The sequence below is a fragment of the Endocarpon pusillum genome (genome assembly GCF_000464535.1).
Source record: "Endocarpon pusillum Z07020 unplaced genomic scaffold scaffold6203, whole genome shotgun sequence".
NCBI classification, from domain to species: domain Eukaryota; kingdom Fungi; phylum Ascomycota; class Eurotiomycetes; order Verrucariales; family Verrucariaceae; genus Endocarpon; species Endocarpon pusillum.
The window spans coordinates 15,572-27,818 of record NW_006916571.1 but is presented as its reverse complement, the minus strand read 5'-3'; the positions used below and the strand labels follow the sequence as shown (position 1 = coordinate 27,818).

The 12,247-nt window shown below is 47.6% G+C and overlaps 4 protein-coding genes across 4 annotated transcripts; all 4 read left to right on the top strand.

Moving 5' to 3' along the window:
- Positions 1 to 1,540: 1,540 nt before the first annotated feature.
- On the top strand, positions 1,541 to 2,860 carry EPUS_09244 (uncharacterized protein; the record flags this gene model as incomplete). Its single annotated transcript, XM_007806827.1, has 3 exons — positions 1,541 to 1,733; positions 1,836 to 2,402; positions 2,454 to 2,860. 3 exons carry the CDS (start codon positions 1,541 to 1,543, stop codon positions 2,858 to 2,860), a joined length of 1,167 nt encoding a protein of 388 aa, XP_007805018.1.
- A 405-nt stretch (positions 2,861 to 3,265) lies between these two features.
- EPUS_09243 (uncharacterized protein) lies at positions 3,266 to 4,015 on the top strand (the record flags this gene model as incomplete). Its single annotated transcript, XM_007806826.1, has 1 exon — positions 3,266 to 4,015. The coding sequence occupies one exon, from the start codon at positions 3,266 to 3,268 to the stop codon at positions 4,013 to 4,015; it is 750 nt and encodes a 249-aa protein (XP_007805017.1).
- A 101-nt stretch (positions 4,016 to 4,116) lies between these two features.
- EPUS_09242 (uncharacterized protein) lies at positions 4,117 to 5,085 on the top strand (the record flags this gene model as incomplete). The annotated part of the gene is made up of 1 exon (XM_007806825.1): positions 4,117 to 5,085. One exon carries the CDS (start codon positions 4,117 to 4,119, stop codon positions 5,083 to 5,085), a length of 969 nt encoding a protein of 322 aa, XP_007805016.1.
- Positions 5,086 to 5,178: 93 nt separating this feature from the next.
- Positions 5,179 to 10,648, top strand: EPUS_09241 (uncharacterized protein; the record flags this gene model as incomplete). The annotated part of the gene is made up of 8 exons (XM_007806824.1): positions 5,179 to 5,400; positions 5,746 to 6,279; positions 6,373 to 6,924; positions 7,114 to 7,709; positions 7,752 to 8,007; positions 9,218 to 9,544; positions 9,602 to 10,188; positions 10,234 to 10,648. 8 exons carry the CDS (start codon positions 5,179 to 5,181, stop codon positions 10,646 to 10,648), a joined length of 3,489 nt encoding a protein of 1,162 aa, XP_007805015.1.
- Positions 10,649 to 12,247: the final 1,599 nt, after the last annotated feature.

Genomic DNA, 12,247 nt, shown 5'->3' with positions numbered 1-12,247 from the left:
CAGATATACTATAATCTTATTCTGTATATAAGTTATAACTATTAATAGTATTAATAGCTATTCCTAATCTATATATCTGTCTAACAGGTTATAAGCCTGGTGCAAAACAGCTATAAATATTAATAATAAGTAAAGGCCTAATTAAGATTACTAAGTAAGCTGCTACTCTTGTAGCGAGGTATAGTTATATTATACTTAATTATAAAATGTAAGCGAGTTAAATACTCTAGAGCTACAGAATTATAAGTCTATAGATTTAAGAGTAAAGGTATTAATTATATTATAGTTTATCCTAAGACTCAGAAATTAGCTTATTATAGCTTATAAGTTAATTAACTCTATTAGGATTAACTAAGTATAATAATAATTAATTAATATATTTCTTTTTTGCTTAAAAGTTTATAATAATTAAAGTATATATTTCTTTTATCTTAGTTAATTTAATTTTATACTAATTATTCTTTTATTCTACTATTAAAATAAATAATATTATAATAAAGAGATAACTAGTACTAATCCTTATATATACTAATTATAAATAATAATTTAAACTCTTTACCTTTTACTTTTAAGCAAAAGAAATCTGGTTAGTATTAATATATACTAAAGTACTTATTAAGAAGGCAGAGAAGTTAAATACAAAGGCATAATACATTATCTATATCTATATTAAAGACAGAGATCAAAAGCTTATAAAAGAATGCGCATTAGTAAAGGAAGCGTAAGACATATTAAAGAAGAAATACATAAAGACAAGACTATTAATAAACAGACACTACCTATAGTAGTATATTAACTATCACAAGAAGCCTAAGGAGAACATAAAAGATGTGTGAATAGAGATTTAGCGCTTAGGAAGACGTATTAAAGTAACTAATAACTTACTTAAAACATTTATTATATAATACTAGATGTTCTAATAGCTTCTTACTTTCTTTTCTCCGAAATATAATACTGTATAAGATGCTATTAATAGTTAGGAAGAGCATCTCCTTAATATTGAATCTCTTATACAATAACTTCTTAAGAAAGAATCTGTCATGCTTATGGCATGCCCTGACTAAGACGCCTCAGCAGATGCGCCTCAAAGGCGACTACCAAATGTTAGTAGTAGTTAGTTAGTTAGTCGCCTCAGAGGCACTTAGTCGCCTCAGAGGCAGATAGAGCATAGACACACTCCACTCATGCACTGACTTCAGACGGATTGTCGCCTTCTCATACGCATCTGGCCCACAGGTGCACCACATATTGGTAGCTTTATCACTTGAACCTTCTTAGTCGACTTCTACGAACGAGAGAAGCAACTTTGAGCGTCCAAACGACCCCATTGGCCCTCCGGTTGACTCACGCGCGACCGCAGACGCCTACGACCCACCTTCGACCCACCTACGCCTCTGAGCCGGCTCCTGTTCCGTTAGTGTTCAGAAATTACCTCAAAGGACACCTTTATACCAGCCTGGTCAAGTATTCTGGTATCCTTCACTCCTATACCCGACCAGACACCCGCACTCTTCGCCTCTAGACGCCTACGCGCCTGCCAATGGAAGGCGCATCAAAGGACAACAGTTGGATAGACAACAACATAACCACTGGGAGGCAGCTGCGGCGGAGCCCAGGCCCTAACCGGGGGTCAAGAGACACTAGTAGCCGGACCCAAGCCGGACCCTCCACATCTGCCGCTACCCAGGATAGCGCCGACCAACCAAGCGGGGTCCTCAAGGCCAAGAAGCCGGGTACTCCAGACCCTAAGCTAACAAATAACGCAAAGACGCCAGGAGCCTTCCCAGAATCTGAAGACCCTCCTTGAACAACAGAATCTGACCTTGAGTCGACAGAATCCCTATTAGTCAATCATAGGGAGAATCTGCCTGTGCCTACCCCGTGGGTAGTAGCTGACTTGCAAGGCCGCATTGGAGCACGAGACACCCCTGCCACTGACCCGACTTTTTATAACAAAACGCAATTCGAGATCGAATGTGCCTTGATCTTGCACTTCTGTAAAAATCAAAAGGAATACCAAAAGAAGGGTCACAAATTCGTAAAACTCATAACAAAAGACGACTTCTATCGAGCCAGAGCCGCCCTGCACACTAAGACGGAGGTGAGTTTCAACAAGTTGCTGAAGAAGTCGGAACTATATCAAGAAGGGGGAGAATTATTCGAATATTTGACTCACCCAGAGAGCTTCCCGGCGTGGCTGAGACGATTCCGAGCGGGACTTAGTGCGAGTCTCGACTTTGGGGAACCCCCTACTTCTGACGGAGAAGACGAGTATCAAGATCCAGAAGACGTATCACTTACCTCTCCTACTCCTCGCCCTGTAAAAGAAAAAGGCAAGGAAAAGGCGAGTATGAGGGGAAATCAGATGCAATCCCCGCTAGCTGGCGTGGTTCAATCAGCTAGTAACAGGGGTTATCACGTGGAACCTTTCAGCGCATGAGGGCCAGCCGCAGCAGATATCCCGGGGTTTCAAACCTTCGCCGACTTGGGCGCTGGCCCGAGAGAAGCCGCTAGAAATGCGGGCCTAAGCTCGCGAACCACTAGAAAGGCACCAGAGCTTTCGACTCGACGGCAGACCAAGGCGCAGGAGAACCATCCGATACCACCCCCTCAGGCGAGGGAGGTATCCCCTGAGCCCCCGGGGCGAAGGAGAAGACGGGAAATGGCGACTGAGGCGACCCAGGTTACGGAATACCTGGAACAGCAAAGCCGAAAAATCGAGGCCTTAGAAAGGAAAATCTTAGAGATGGAGTCGAGTCGGAACAGTCGGGCGCCCCCTAGTCGCCATAACCCTGATCCAATAACTACGCAAGACGCCCGATATTACGACCCTGAACCAAGGATCCCACAAGATGCCTGATACCAGGAACGCACCCGGGAGCCCTATGCGACGCACCACAGCCGATTCGAACGACCACATGTAAGAGGACGGGGAGACCTACCACTTCGAGGACCTCGAGACGAGTTTCGCCCGGATCATCTCTAGTCGGCGGAACCTATGTACCTGCCTCGGGAACAGGACTTCATGTCAGCACCACCTGATAGACGCACGTCTCAGACGCCTTCGTACACACGTTCACGCCTTCGAGCCAGCGATATCCTCCTATGGGACCCAAAAGAGAAGTTAGTCGGGTTCTTTATAAACCGCTTTAGGCAGGTGGCCCGTACTGAAGGGGAGGCAGAGGTCCTAGCGACCTTGCCGTTATGTTTGAGGGGAGACGCGCTGGATTGGCATACTAACCTGCCTTGAGAAGTTGTTGAAGCTATGCATGCAAGCCTTGACGAGTGGGAGAGACAGCTCCAAATCGAATTCCTTCCTAACCAGGGAGAGGCCGCCACAAGGGCACGGCAACTGCGCTTCAAGTTCGAAAATGCGGAAGAACTGTCTCTTGCCAGCTACCTGCGTCGAAAGGCGCAATTGTTGCGCGATGCAGGTGTGGCAGATGAATCTTCGATTAAGTTCGAAGTCTGGCAGGGATTAGATCCCGAGATCAAAAGCATTACACCACTTCGAAATAATGAGACTCTGGCCCAGTTTGTAAGTCGGGTCCGAGAGAACGACTCTGCAGCGTCTTTTACATGGAAGACCAAGAATAGAGGCAAAGACAGGTCGCGTTCAGACAAATTCACTACCAAGGCGCCTTTCCATACTCAGCAGAGATATGAGCGAGTTGAGCCTCGATCCAGCCGGTATGAACCCGAGTACAAACGAGAAGACAGAAGGCCAATAGAGCCTACTCGGGATAGTAGACGTACGACCCGCGTTGAGGACCCAAAGCAAGAAAAGAAGGCACCAGTGAATATGAAAAGGGAACCAAGACGCCCGTGTCGTCACTGTAATGGTAACCATTGGGACAATGAATGCCCAAAGGCGAAGGCGAACTTAGCGAGGCGCCAAGAATTTGAAGATTCTGACACGGACATGGACGAGGCGGTAGACGCTGAGACGGACGATGAAGCCGACTTTATGGCAATGCGGGACTTAGGTTCGACCGACTCAGAGTCGGAAAACTGAGAGAGGGAGTGCCAGGCGGCCACCTTCCTCGGAGAGAGCGCCGTCAACATGCAGAAGTCGATGTTAAGACGTTATGTTATAGCGTATCAGCAGCGGCGGCAATGTCAAGGGAGGACACGCCCGAAGAAGTCGCCCAACCGGACGAGGCACGGACAGAGAAGCCGCCCTCAGGCATGTCCTTCGCACGATTCGATATAGCCACCACGCTGCATTACCCACCGGATGCGTCTACACCCCTCTCGTTCTGTCTTGACTCGGGGTCGAGTATATCCCTTATAGGCCGGGCATGTTTCGAGAAATATTTCCAAGATAGCACTATTCGCCTGGCACCTATACTGATCCCAGTCGCGGGAGTCGCGGGCGTCACCCGAACCACTGAGTATATCAACATAGAAGTACGCTTGAAGAGCGAGAAGGGGAAATTCATTCGCATCGGAGGCGAATTCCATATTGTACCTAGTTTGTCATGTAGCATCTTACTCGCAAACGACATTTTGCATACTTACCAAGGAATCCTTGACATTGGCGCGGAAAAAGCGACCTTCGCCAACACGCATGTGATACCTATATCAGTGTTCAAAAAGGCGTCAGCCTTGCCAAATATGCCACCTTTCCCAGTGAAGAAGGTGGCTCGAAACCCACCTCGAAGGCGCAAGGTCGCTGTATACGCGGCGGGGTCTACCGTGATCGAGGCGGGCCAGGGTATCAACATCTCTGTCAAGCACAGGCCACTTCCGGCAGGGAAGTCTTACTTATTCATGCCATACCCTATTGAGGACATGGCCACCGGCCGGTTGGCATCCGGGTCAAAGGCTATTCTGTCGGACGACCCTGAGGCGGTCCCTTTCGCGAACTTCGGAGAAAGTGCAATTCGTATACATCCCAAGCGCCAGCTCGGCTGCCTAGAGGAACTGAAGGATAGCCACCTAGGGGCGCAGGTTATTCGTGATACCCTCATGACACGCGTCTTTATAGGGGAGACAGACCTAGGTGACAATCAGCCTTTCGTTATCGCAAAGGATAAGGACGAGGACTTCGATGTCGTCTTAGCGGATATATCAGAGCATTAGGGCACGGAATACGCAGACCGGATGCGGAGAGTGGTTGAGAGCTATGCGTATTTATTTCGACCCACCCTAGGCGCCTTTAACGATGACATCGAAATGCCGATCCGGTTCAAGGATGAGCTAGACGTGTCTGGTCTGAAGACTAACCCATACAACCTTTCGAGACGAGACAGAATAGAAGCGGACAAGATTTTGGACCCACTTGTAGAGGAAGGATGCGTCGAGCCGGTACCCCTAGGCCACCCATTAGCAGCATCATCACCCGCGTTTATCGTATGGAACAAAGGCAAACCACGACTGGTAGTCGACTTGAGGAAGGTCAATATGAAACTGTACCCAGATGCATATCCGTTGCCATGACAAGATGAGGTATTAGGCGCCTTAGGGGGGAGCTGCATATTCACTTCCTTGGACATGCAGAAGTCCTTTTTCCAACAACGAATAAGTGCCAAGGATTGATGGAAGACGGCTTTTGCAACCCCCTACAGGGGACATGAACAGATGACTGTGGCGCCTATGGGGCTAGCGACTACTCCAGGTTTCTTTTAACATCGAATGGAGAATCTGTTGCGTCGATTTCTGTGGAAATTCGTACTCGTCTATATAGACGACATCATAATATTTAGTCGAGACTCACAAGAACACCTACAACACGTGAGCCAGGTGCTGTCCGCCTTAGAGGCGTCAGGAGTCTCACTATCCATCAAGAAGTGCCACTTTGGTTACCCCAGTATCCAGTTATTAGGTCATCACGTGAGTCGACTCGGATATAGCACCTTAGAAGAAAAGGTGGATGCTATACGGAAGAAGGCGTTCCCTAAGACTCTCAAACAGCTTGAGACAGGGATAGGCTTCTTCGGATATTACCGAAAATACGTAGGACACTATTCGAGCATCGCAGAACCCCTGCAGCGCCTTAAAACAATAGGATTCAAAGGCGCACTAGTGAAAGGTCGGCAGAGAGACCAATACGCGGCAAAGACGACTCTAACCGACGGAACGGCAATAAAGAACCTGGAAGAGGAAGATAGGGAGAAGCTCATCGCTGAAGCTAAGGCGGCGTGGGAGAAGCTCAAGGAGGAACTAACCGCCGCCCCTACACTGGCTTACCCGGACTTTAGCCTCCCTTTCAAGTTGTATATGGACGGGTCGTACGAACATGGGTTCGGGGCGGCTGTCCACCAGGTCCAGGACGGGGTAGAGAGACTGATTATGTTCCTGTCAAGGGTCCTGAAGCCGAGCGAGAAAGGGTACTAGGCTACAGAGCTAGAGACGGCCGTATTGGTATAGGCCCTACAGAAGGTGCCTTTCTATTTCGACCAGGGCGACTTTGAAGTTGTAACAGACTATTCGCCCATTCTGGGCTTATGCAAAGAGGCAAAGGGACGGCGGTCTCAGCGACTGGATAAGTGGGCCCTATTCCTCTCCAAATTCCACCCCAGAATAAAGATCACGCATAGGGCGGGTAAAAAACACGCAAATGCAGATGGACTGAGCCGACTACACGACGAGAAAGACTCGCGGGCCTTAAGCGTAACGGTCATAGGCCTCCAGGAACCATTCTTAGACCAGATAAGAGACGGGTTGAACACAGACAAGGCCTTTACAACGGTGATGCAGAAGGTCCGGGCCATGAAAAAAGCAGCAGAGAAGGCAGATGAGGATACGACTGACCGAGAATGGGCCTATCACAGCTTCGTGTGGAGGGCGGATGGCCTGTTATACCACATACGAGCCGGGCATCCGGATCGACTCTGTATCCCTGTTAACGTTGAGAGAACACTACTCGAATCAGCCCACGACCACAATGCGCACCTAGGCCTCAAAAAGGCATATGACAAGGTATACCGATTCGCCTTTATACCCAACCTTCGCATAAAACTGGCTCAATACATAGAGAGCTGCCCTGCCTGCCAGCAGGCAAAGCCGGCAAGGCATAAGCTATACGGAGAGTTGCAACCATTAAAATTACCTGCTCGACCCTTCTAAGTATTAACGATTGACTTTGTGACGGGCCTACCGGTGTCTCAGGGTTTTGACGCCTTTGCGACAGTCACCTGCAAATACAGCAAGTGGATACATATCCTGCCAGGTAAGGAGACATGGACAGCAGGTGAATGGGCGCACGCATTCTTTGACCAAGTCGTCCGCTATCACACGTTACCAGACGCAATTGTATCCGACAGGGACGCCAAATTCACAAGTAGTTTTTGGCGGCATCTCATGTCAAAGTGTAAGGTGGCAGGGCATATGACAGCTGCCTACCACCCGGCAGCAGACGGCCAGTCCGAGCGTACGAACCAGTCAGTCGAGATAGCCTTGAGGTGTCTCCTGGTTGGGGAATATGAGGAAAGATGGGTCGATATTATAGCGGAGGTGGAACGATGTTTGAATTGCGCATATAACGCATCAATCGGAATGAGCGCCTTTGAGGCGCTATACGGATATCCGCCGCGGATCGACTTCGCGAGAGGCTCGGAGCACAATGAGGCGCAGGAGTTCGTAGAGGCAAGGGAGTTGATTCGTAAGGACTTAGAAGACGCAGTTCAGTTAGCCAACGCACGCATGGCATTCTTCTTCGACGAGAAACACGAGCCACCACACTTCCAGGGTAAGGTGTTCATTAGGTTAGTGAAGACGGGTCAGAAGGGATACTAACTGCTACGTAGCTCGAAACTATCGACAATCCGCATGGGACCGTATCCTATCAAAAGGCGAGTCGGTCAGCTTGCCTATGAACTAGAGCTGCCATCACATACCCGGATCCATCCAGTTATCTCCTGCGTTCACCTCGAACCATTCCATGAGGACGCACACGAGAGACGGATGGCGGAACCTGTACCAATTATAGTCGACGGAGAAGCAGAATGGGTGGTCGAGAAGCTGTTACGTGCGAAGGGCAAAGGTGAACAACAACGCATTTTGGTGAGATGGAAGGGCTTTGACGACTCGCAGAATACATGGGAGCCTTGTTTGCGTTTACTGCACGACGTGCCTGACCTAGTAGAAGCCTTCGATCGACGCCTGAGGCGCGGTCGACCTAAGAAACAATGAGAAGACTATTAAAGGAGTCAAGGCGTATCAGGAATACATAACATACAGACATTTTAGCAAACACATGAACACTGCACCTGAGTTATCCACTAGGCGACTTTTAGAAGTCAGCCATATATGCAGGTAAATAATTATTCACCTCCTACCTTAGCACACATACTTCTACAAAGGCGTCTTGTCTATCATCTTCCTTGGCAGCTTGCAGTTAATGTCAGAGAGAATCAATCAAGAGAAGCGTTCTCGAGAATCAAGAAGCCAGTCAGAAGACAAGCAACCCTTGTTTAACTACCCAACGTGGCAGCGAGACCTCAAGTCGCTTGAATCAGAGAAAACAGGCGACAAACAGTCAACAACAGACGAAGACTTGTCCTACGAGGCGGTCAAGGCGCTTCTGAAGGAGGACCGACACGGCTCGCCTCCAGAAGAGCTAATCCACATCAGAAAGGCACGTCTCAAGAGGATCCGTGCGAAAGAACGAGCAAGCCAACCCAGAGCCCCTAAGAGTAGCATCAAGGGGAGAAACCAAGGCGCCTCGAAGCAAACACAACTCTAAGGACTGAACCTTGGAGACAGTCTCAAAATCGGTTCAGCCACTTCCAGTGAACGACCGATAGTCAGGTCACCGGCGAAGGAATTCCTTCAGCACAAGAGACGGTCACCAAAGCCGACGGCTGAGGAGCAAGAATTTCTAGACGCCCTTGAGATACCTCATAAACCAACCCCGACACCTCCCTAATCATCACCCGCATTACCCAGCGAAGAGATGGCGTCTGCAGGGACAAAGTCTATGCCAGGTAACATGCCAAAATGTCCTGACCCCCTTTTGCAACCATTGTACGTGAGAGGGCTACAGACTACAGGTCTGAGAGGTTTTTCAGGGAAAGGAGCCATAACGTATGACATGTCGGCGCATTTTCCGTGTTTTGAGTCACCTACAAGCAGAACCTGGTGGGCAAACAATAGGCTGGCGCATTATTTTCCAAAATTCGTCGCCTTAGATGATACCGCATTTTATGCGGTCTACAAGATATTCAATGCAGAAGAGCGAGCCAAGTGGTTCTGTATTAACTTTGACTGTCAGGGAGACGCCCGGACGACCCGCATCGGATTTGGAACTCTACCTAAGGTGGTCTACAAGGGCGTAGTGTACTACGTCGTGCTTGGTAAATACTATCCGCTTTTTGGTAACGAGGGCGGTACAAAACCAGATGGCTTCCTAAGCATAAATGCGGGGGTCAAAGAGGCGAGGAACAAGAAAGGGTCGCCTTTTTCGTTTGGATCAATACGGGTCCCAAAGAAATATAGGGACGTCCGGGGAGTCGTTTACCTGAATCGTACTTCAGCAGACTTCCAGGAGTACGAGCTACGCGGCTTGAGGTTCTCTCCGGCCGCAAATGACGAATCCAAGGTGCCTACGTGGCATAAGAAAGAAATCGAGTAGAGGAAGCTAGATTTCTTCTGGGAGATCAAGCAGCCAAAGCCGACTCCTACAAAGACGCCCCCGAAGGGAAAGACCAGAGCAGCAGCAACTGCCATACCCGGCTCGTCAAAGTCAAAGACCACTGCTGCACCCGGCTCGTCAAAGGCAAAGCCATTCTTTGGCCCAAGGACGCCAAACAAAGCCGCCCCATCGCCAACCAAAACTCGACCCAGTGCGGGTAAGGATAGGAAAGCTGCCGCAGCTTCCAAGACAGCCACCCGCCCCTCGCCCTCGAAACGCGGAGCCTCACCGGACAAGAGGCAGGACCAAAAGCGTCAGCGTACTGACACAGGCTACGTGAACGCAATACAACGAGGCAGGGAGCAGGCGGAAGACGCCCTCCGACAGGCAGAGAACGATTGGCAGTCGGGTAGAACAAAAGTCGAGGGGGTTGAAATGGACATGCGTATTAAGACGGCACAGGCAATGGTCGCCTTCTGGGACGCGCGGGCCCGGAACCGTGTTCTGAGGGTTGCTAGACACAGCATTGATCAAGAGATACGGGGAAATCTGGCATTAAACCCGGCAGCAGAACGAAGCAGAGTCTTACAGAGGACTGCAGAACGATACGAGTCGATCTGGCCGGCAATAGCTCAAAATATTCGCTAATCAATCAGGCAGCTAGACGAATTAGTGGCAGATATGACCGACTCGGAGGCGGAAGACAGTGACGATGCAGCTGATGACGCCAGTAATGTCTCAGCCGACGAGGCAGCTGCAGACGAAGAAGGCCCTGACAGCGAATGGGAAGAGCCGGGGAGCAAGTCACCCCCCGAGGTGCCTATGCATTCTGACGATGGCAACGGCAAAGGCGATGACGAAGCTGGGCCCTCGGGCGTCAATGAAGCGACGTCTGACCTTGACGACGAGCCAGATATGGAATCGTTAGAGGAGTCAAGCCCAGACTCAAGCCCGTCAAAGACGGCTCTGACATCAAGCAAGGCTCGCCGGAGCAGCCATCTGCGCGGGTCAGGCCGCAATAGGCAGCCTGTCAAGACAGACAAAAAGGGCAAGGGCAAGGCAAGAGCCTAAAGACTCTTGCACATGGATGTTGATTTTACATGCGGAGCTGCCTTTCTTTGGTTTTTTGGGTTTGGGACGCCTAAGCGACTCCAGGCGTCTGGAGTCATGATTTTGTTTCTTCTTTCTTACATACGACCTTACAAAGGCGCATTGATATGCGACAAAGTCATCTGATATGGCTTTACAAATTACTACAAGGCCGACTAAGGGCCATCTTACAACGTTCGCAATCGACAAAGAGCTGTTCGCTTCGAGAAGAGCAACAACATCCGCCTTGTCAGCATTGACACGCCTAGCCAGGGGAGAGGCATACCAAGTTCATGGATAAGTTCGCATATGTTAAGGGACTGCCCTTAAACTGTCTTTTTCTTTTTCGACGAGGACGCCGACTTCTTCAGAGGGGGGAGGTTGTCATGCCCATGGCATGCCCTGACCAAGACGCCTCAGCAGATGCGCCTCAAAGGCGACTGCCAAATGTTAGTAGTAGTTAGTTACTTAGTCGCCTCAGAGGCACTTAGTCGCCTCAGAGGCAGATAGAGCATAGACACACTCCACTCATGCACTGACTTCAGACGGATTGTCGCCTTCATACGCATCTGGCCCACAGGTGCACCACAGAATCATTACTAAATAATACTTTTGTCATCTTTAAGTAATATTGTTATTTATTAATAAGGTTTTAGTCATCTTCTAATTAATAATTATCCTAAAGATCTATAATATATGAACGCTACTTATACTCTTAAGAAGGCACAACCTTATCTTAAGAACGCTTACTATAATAGCTAAAATATTTTGCCTATTAAGGAAATTATAAATAGCAGAACTGCTCTTATATTAAGAAGCATATAAAAGAGATTAGAGAGATTATTAACAGGGCTTAAGCAAGTCAATATAAGAGGAGTAAGCTAAAGGCGAGAATAGTTAAAAAGAAGAAAGCATAAGTGCAGAGGACTTCTTCTCTGATTCTGAAGGCGGAGCAAAAGTCTATCTTACGGCACTAAAGACGCTAATCTGTAAGACCCCTAAGTGGATTGCTAATACTAGTGTATCTAACTATATAACTGACTAGCTTTCTCTCTTTAGAGGACCCTTAAGAAGAATTAAAGAGATAATAATAAATTTAGCAGACTCAAGATTATATATTTAGAAGGCAGAATATGCCTAAATACGTATAAAAAAGGGAGTAATAACCTTATTAAATATATTATATATATCTAGTTTGAGCGCTAGCCTTCTTTCTAGCTTTTATTATATAAATTAGGGCTTCTAAGTAGTTTTAATAAGAAGGCCTTATATATATAAGATCAGAATAATAATATAATCTTTAAAGTTATTAGATATAAAGATCTCTATATTATTAATTAAATAAGTCTTAAAGCAACAAAGTCTACTTATCCTATATAATCTACTTTAGTAAATTTAACTATATATAGTATAGCCAAACCTAATATATTATTAAAGCGCTTTACTCTAAAAAAGATACTGTTATAGACTATAGTCTGTAATATCCTTTTTAAGCTACTTACACTTATGTTATCAGCTTATACCTAAGTTAAAGACATCTTAAGTATTGTTTACTATACTTCCTGTTCTATCCAACTAACT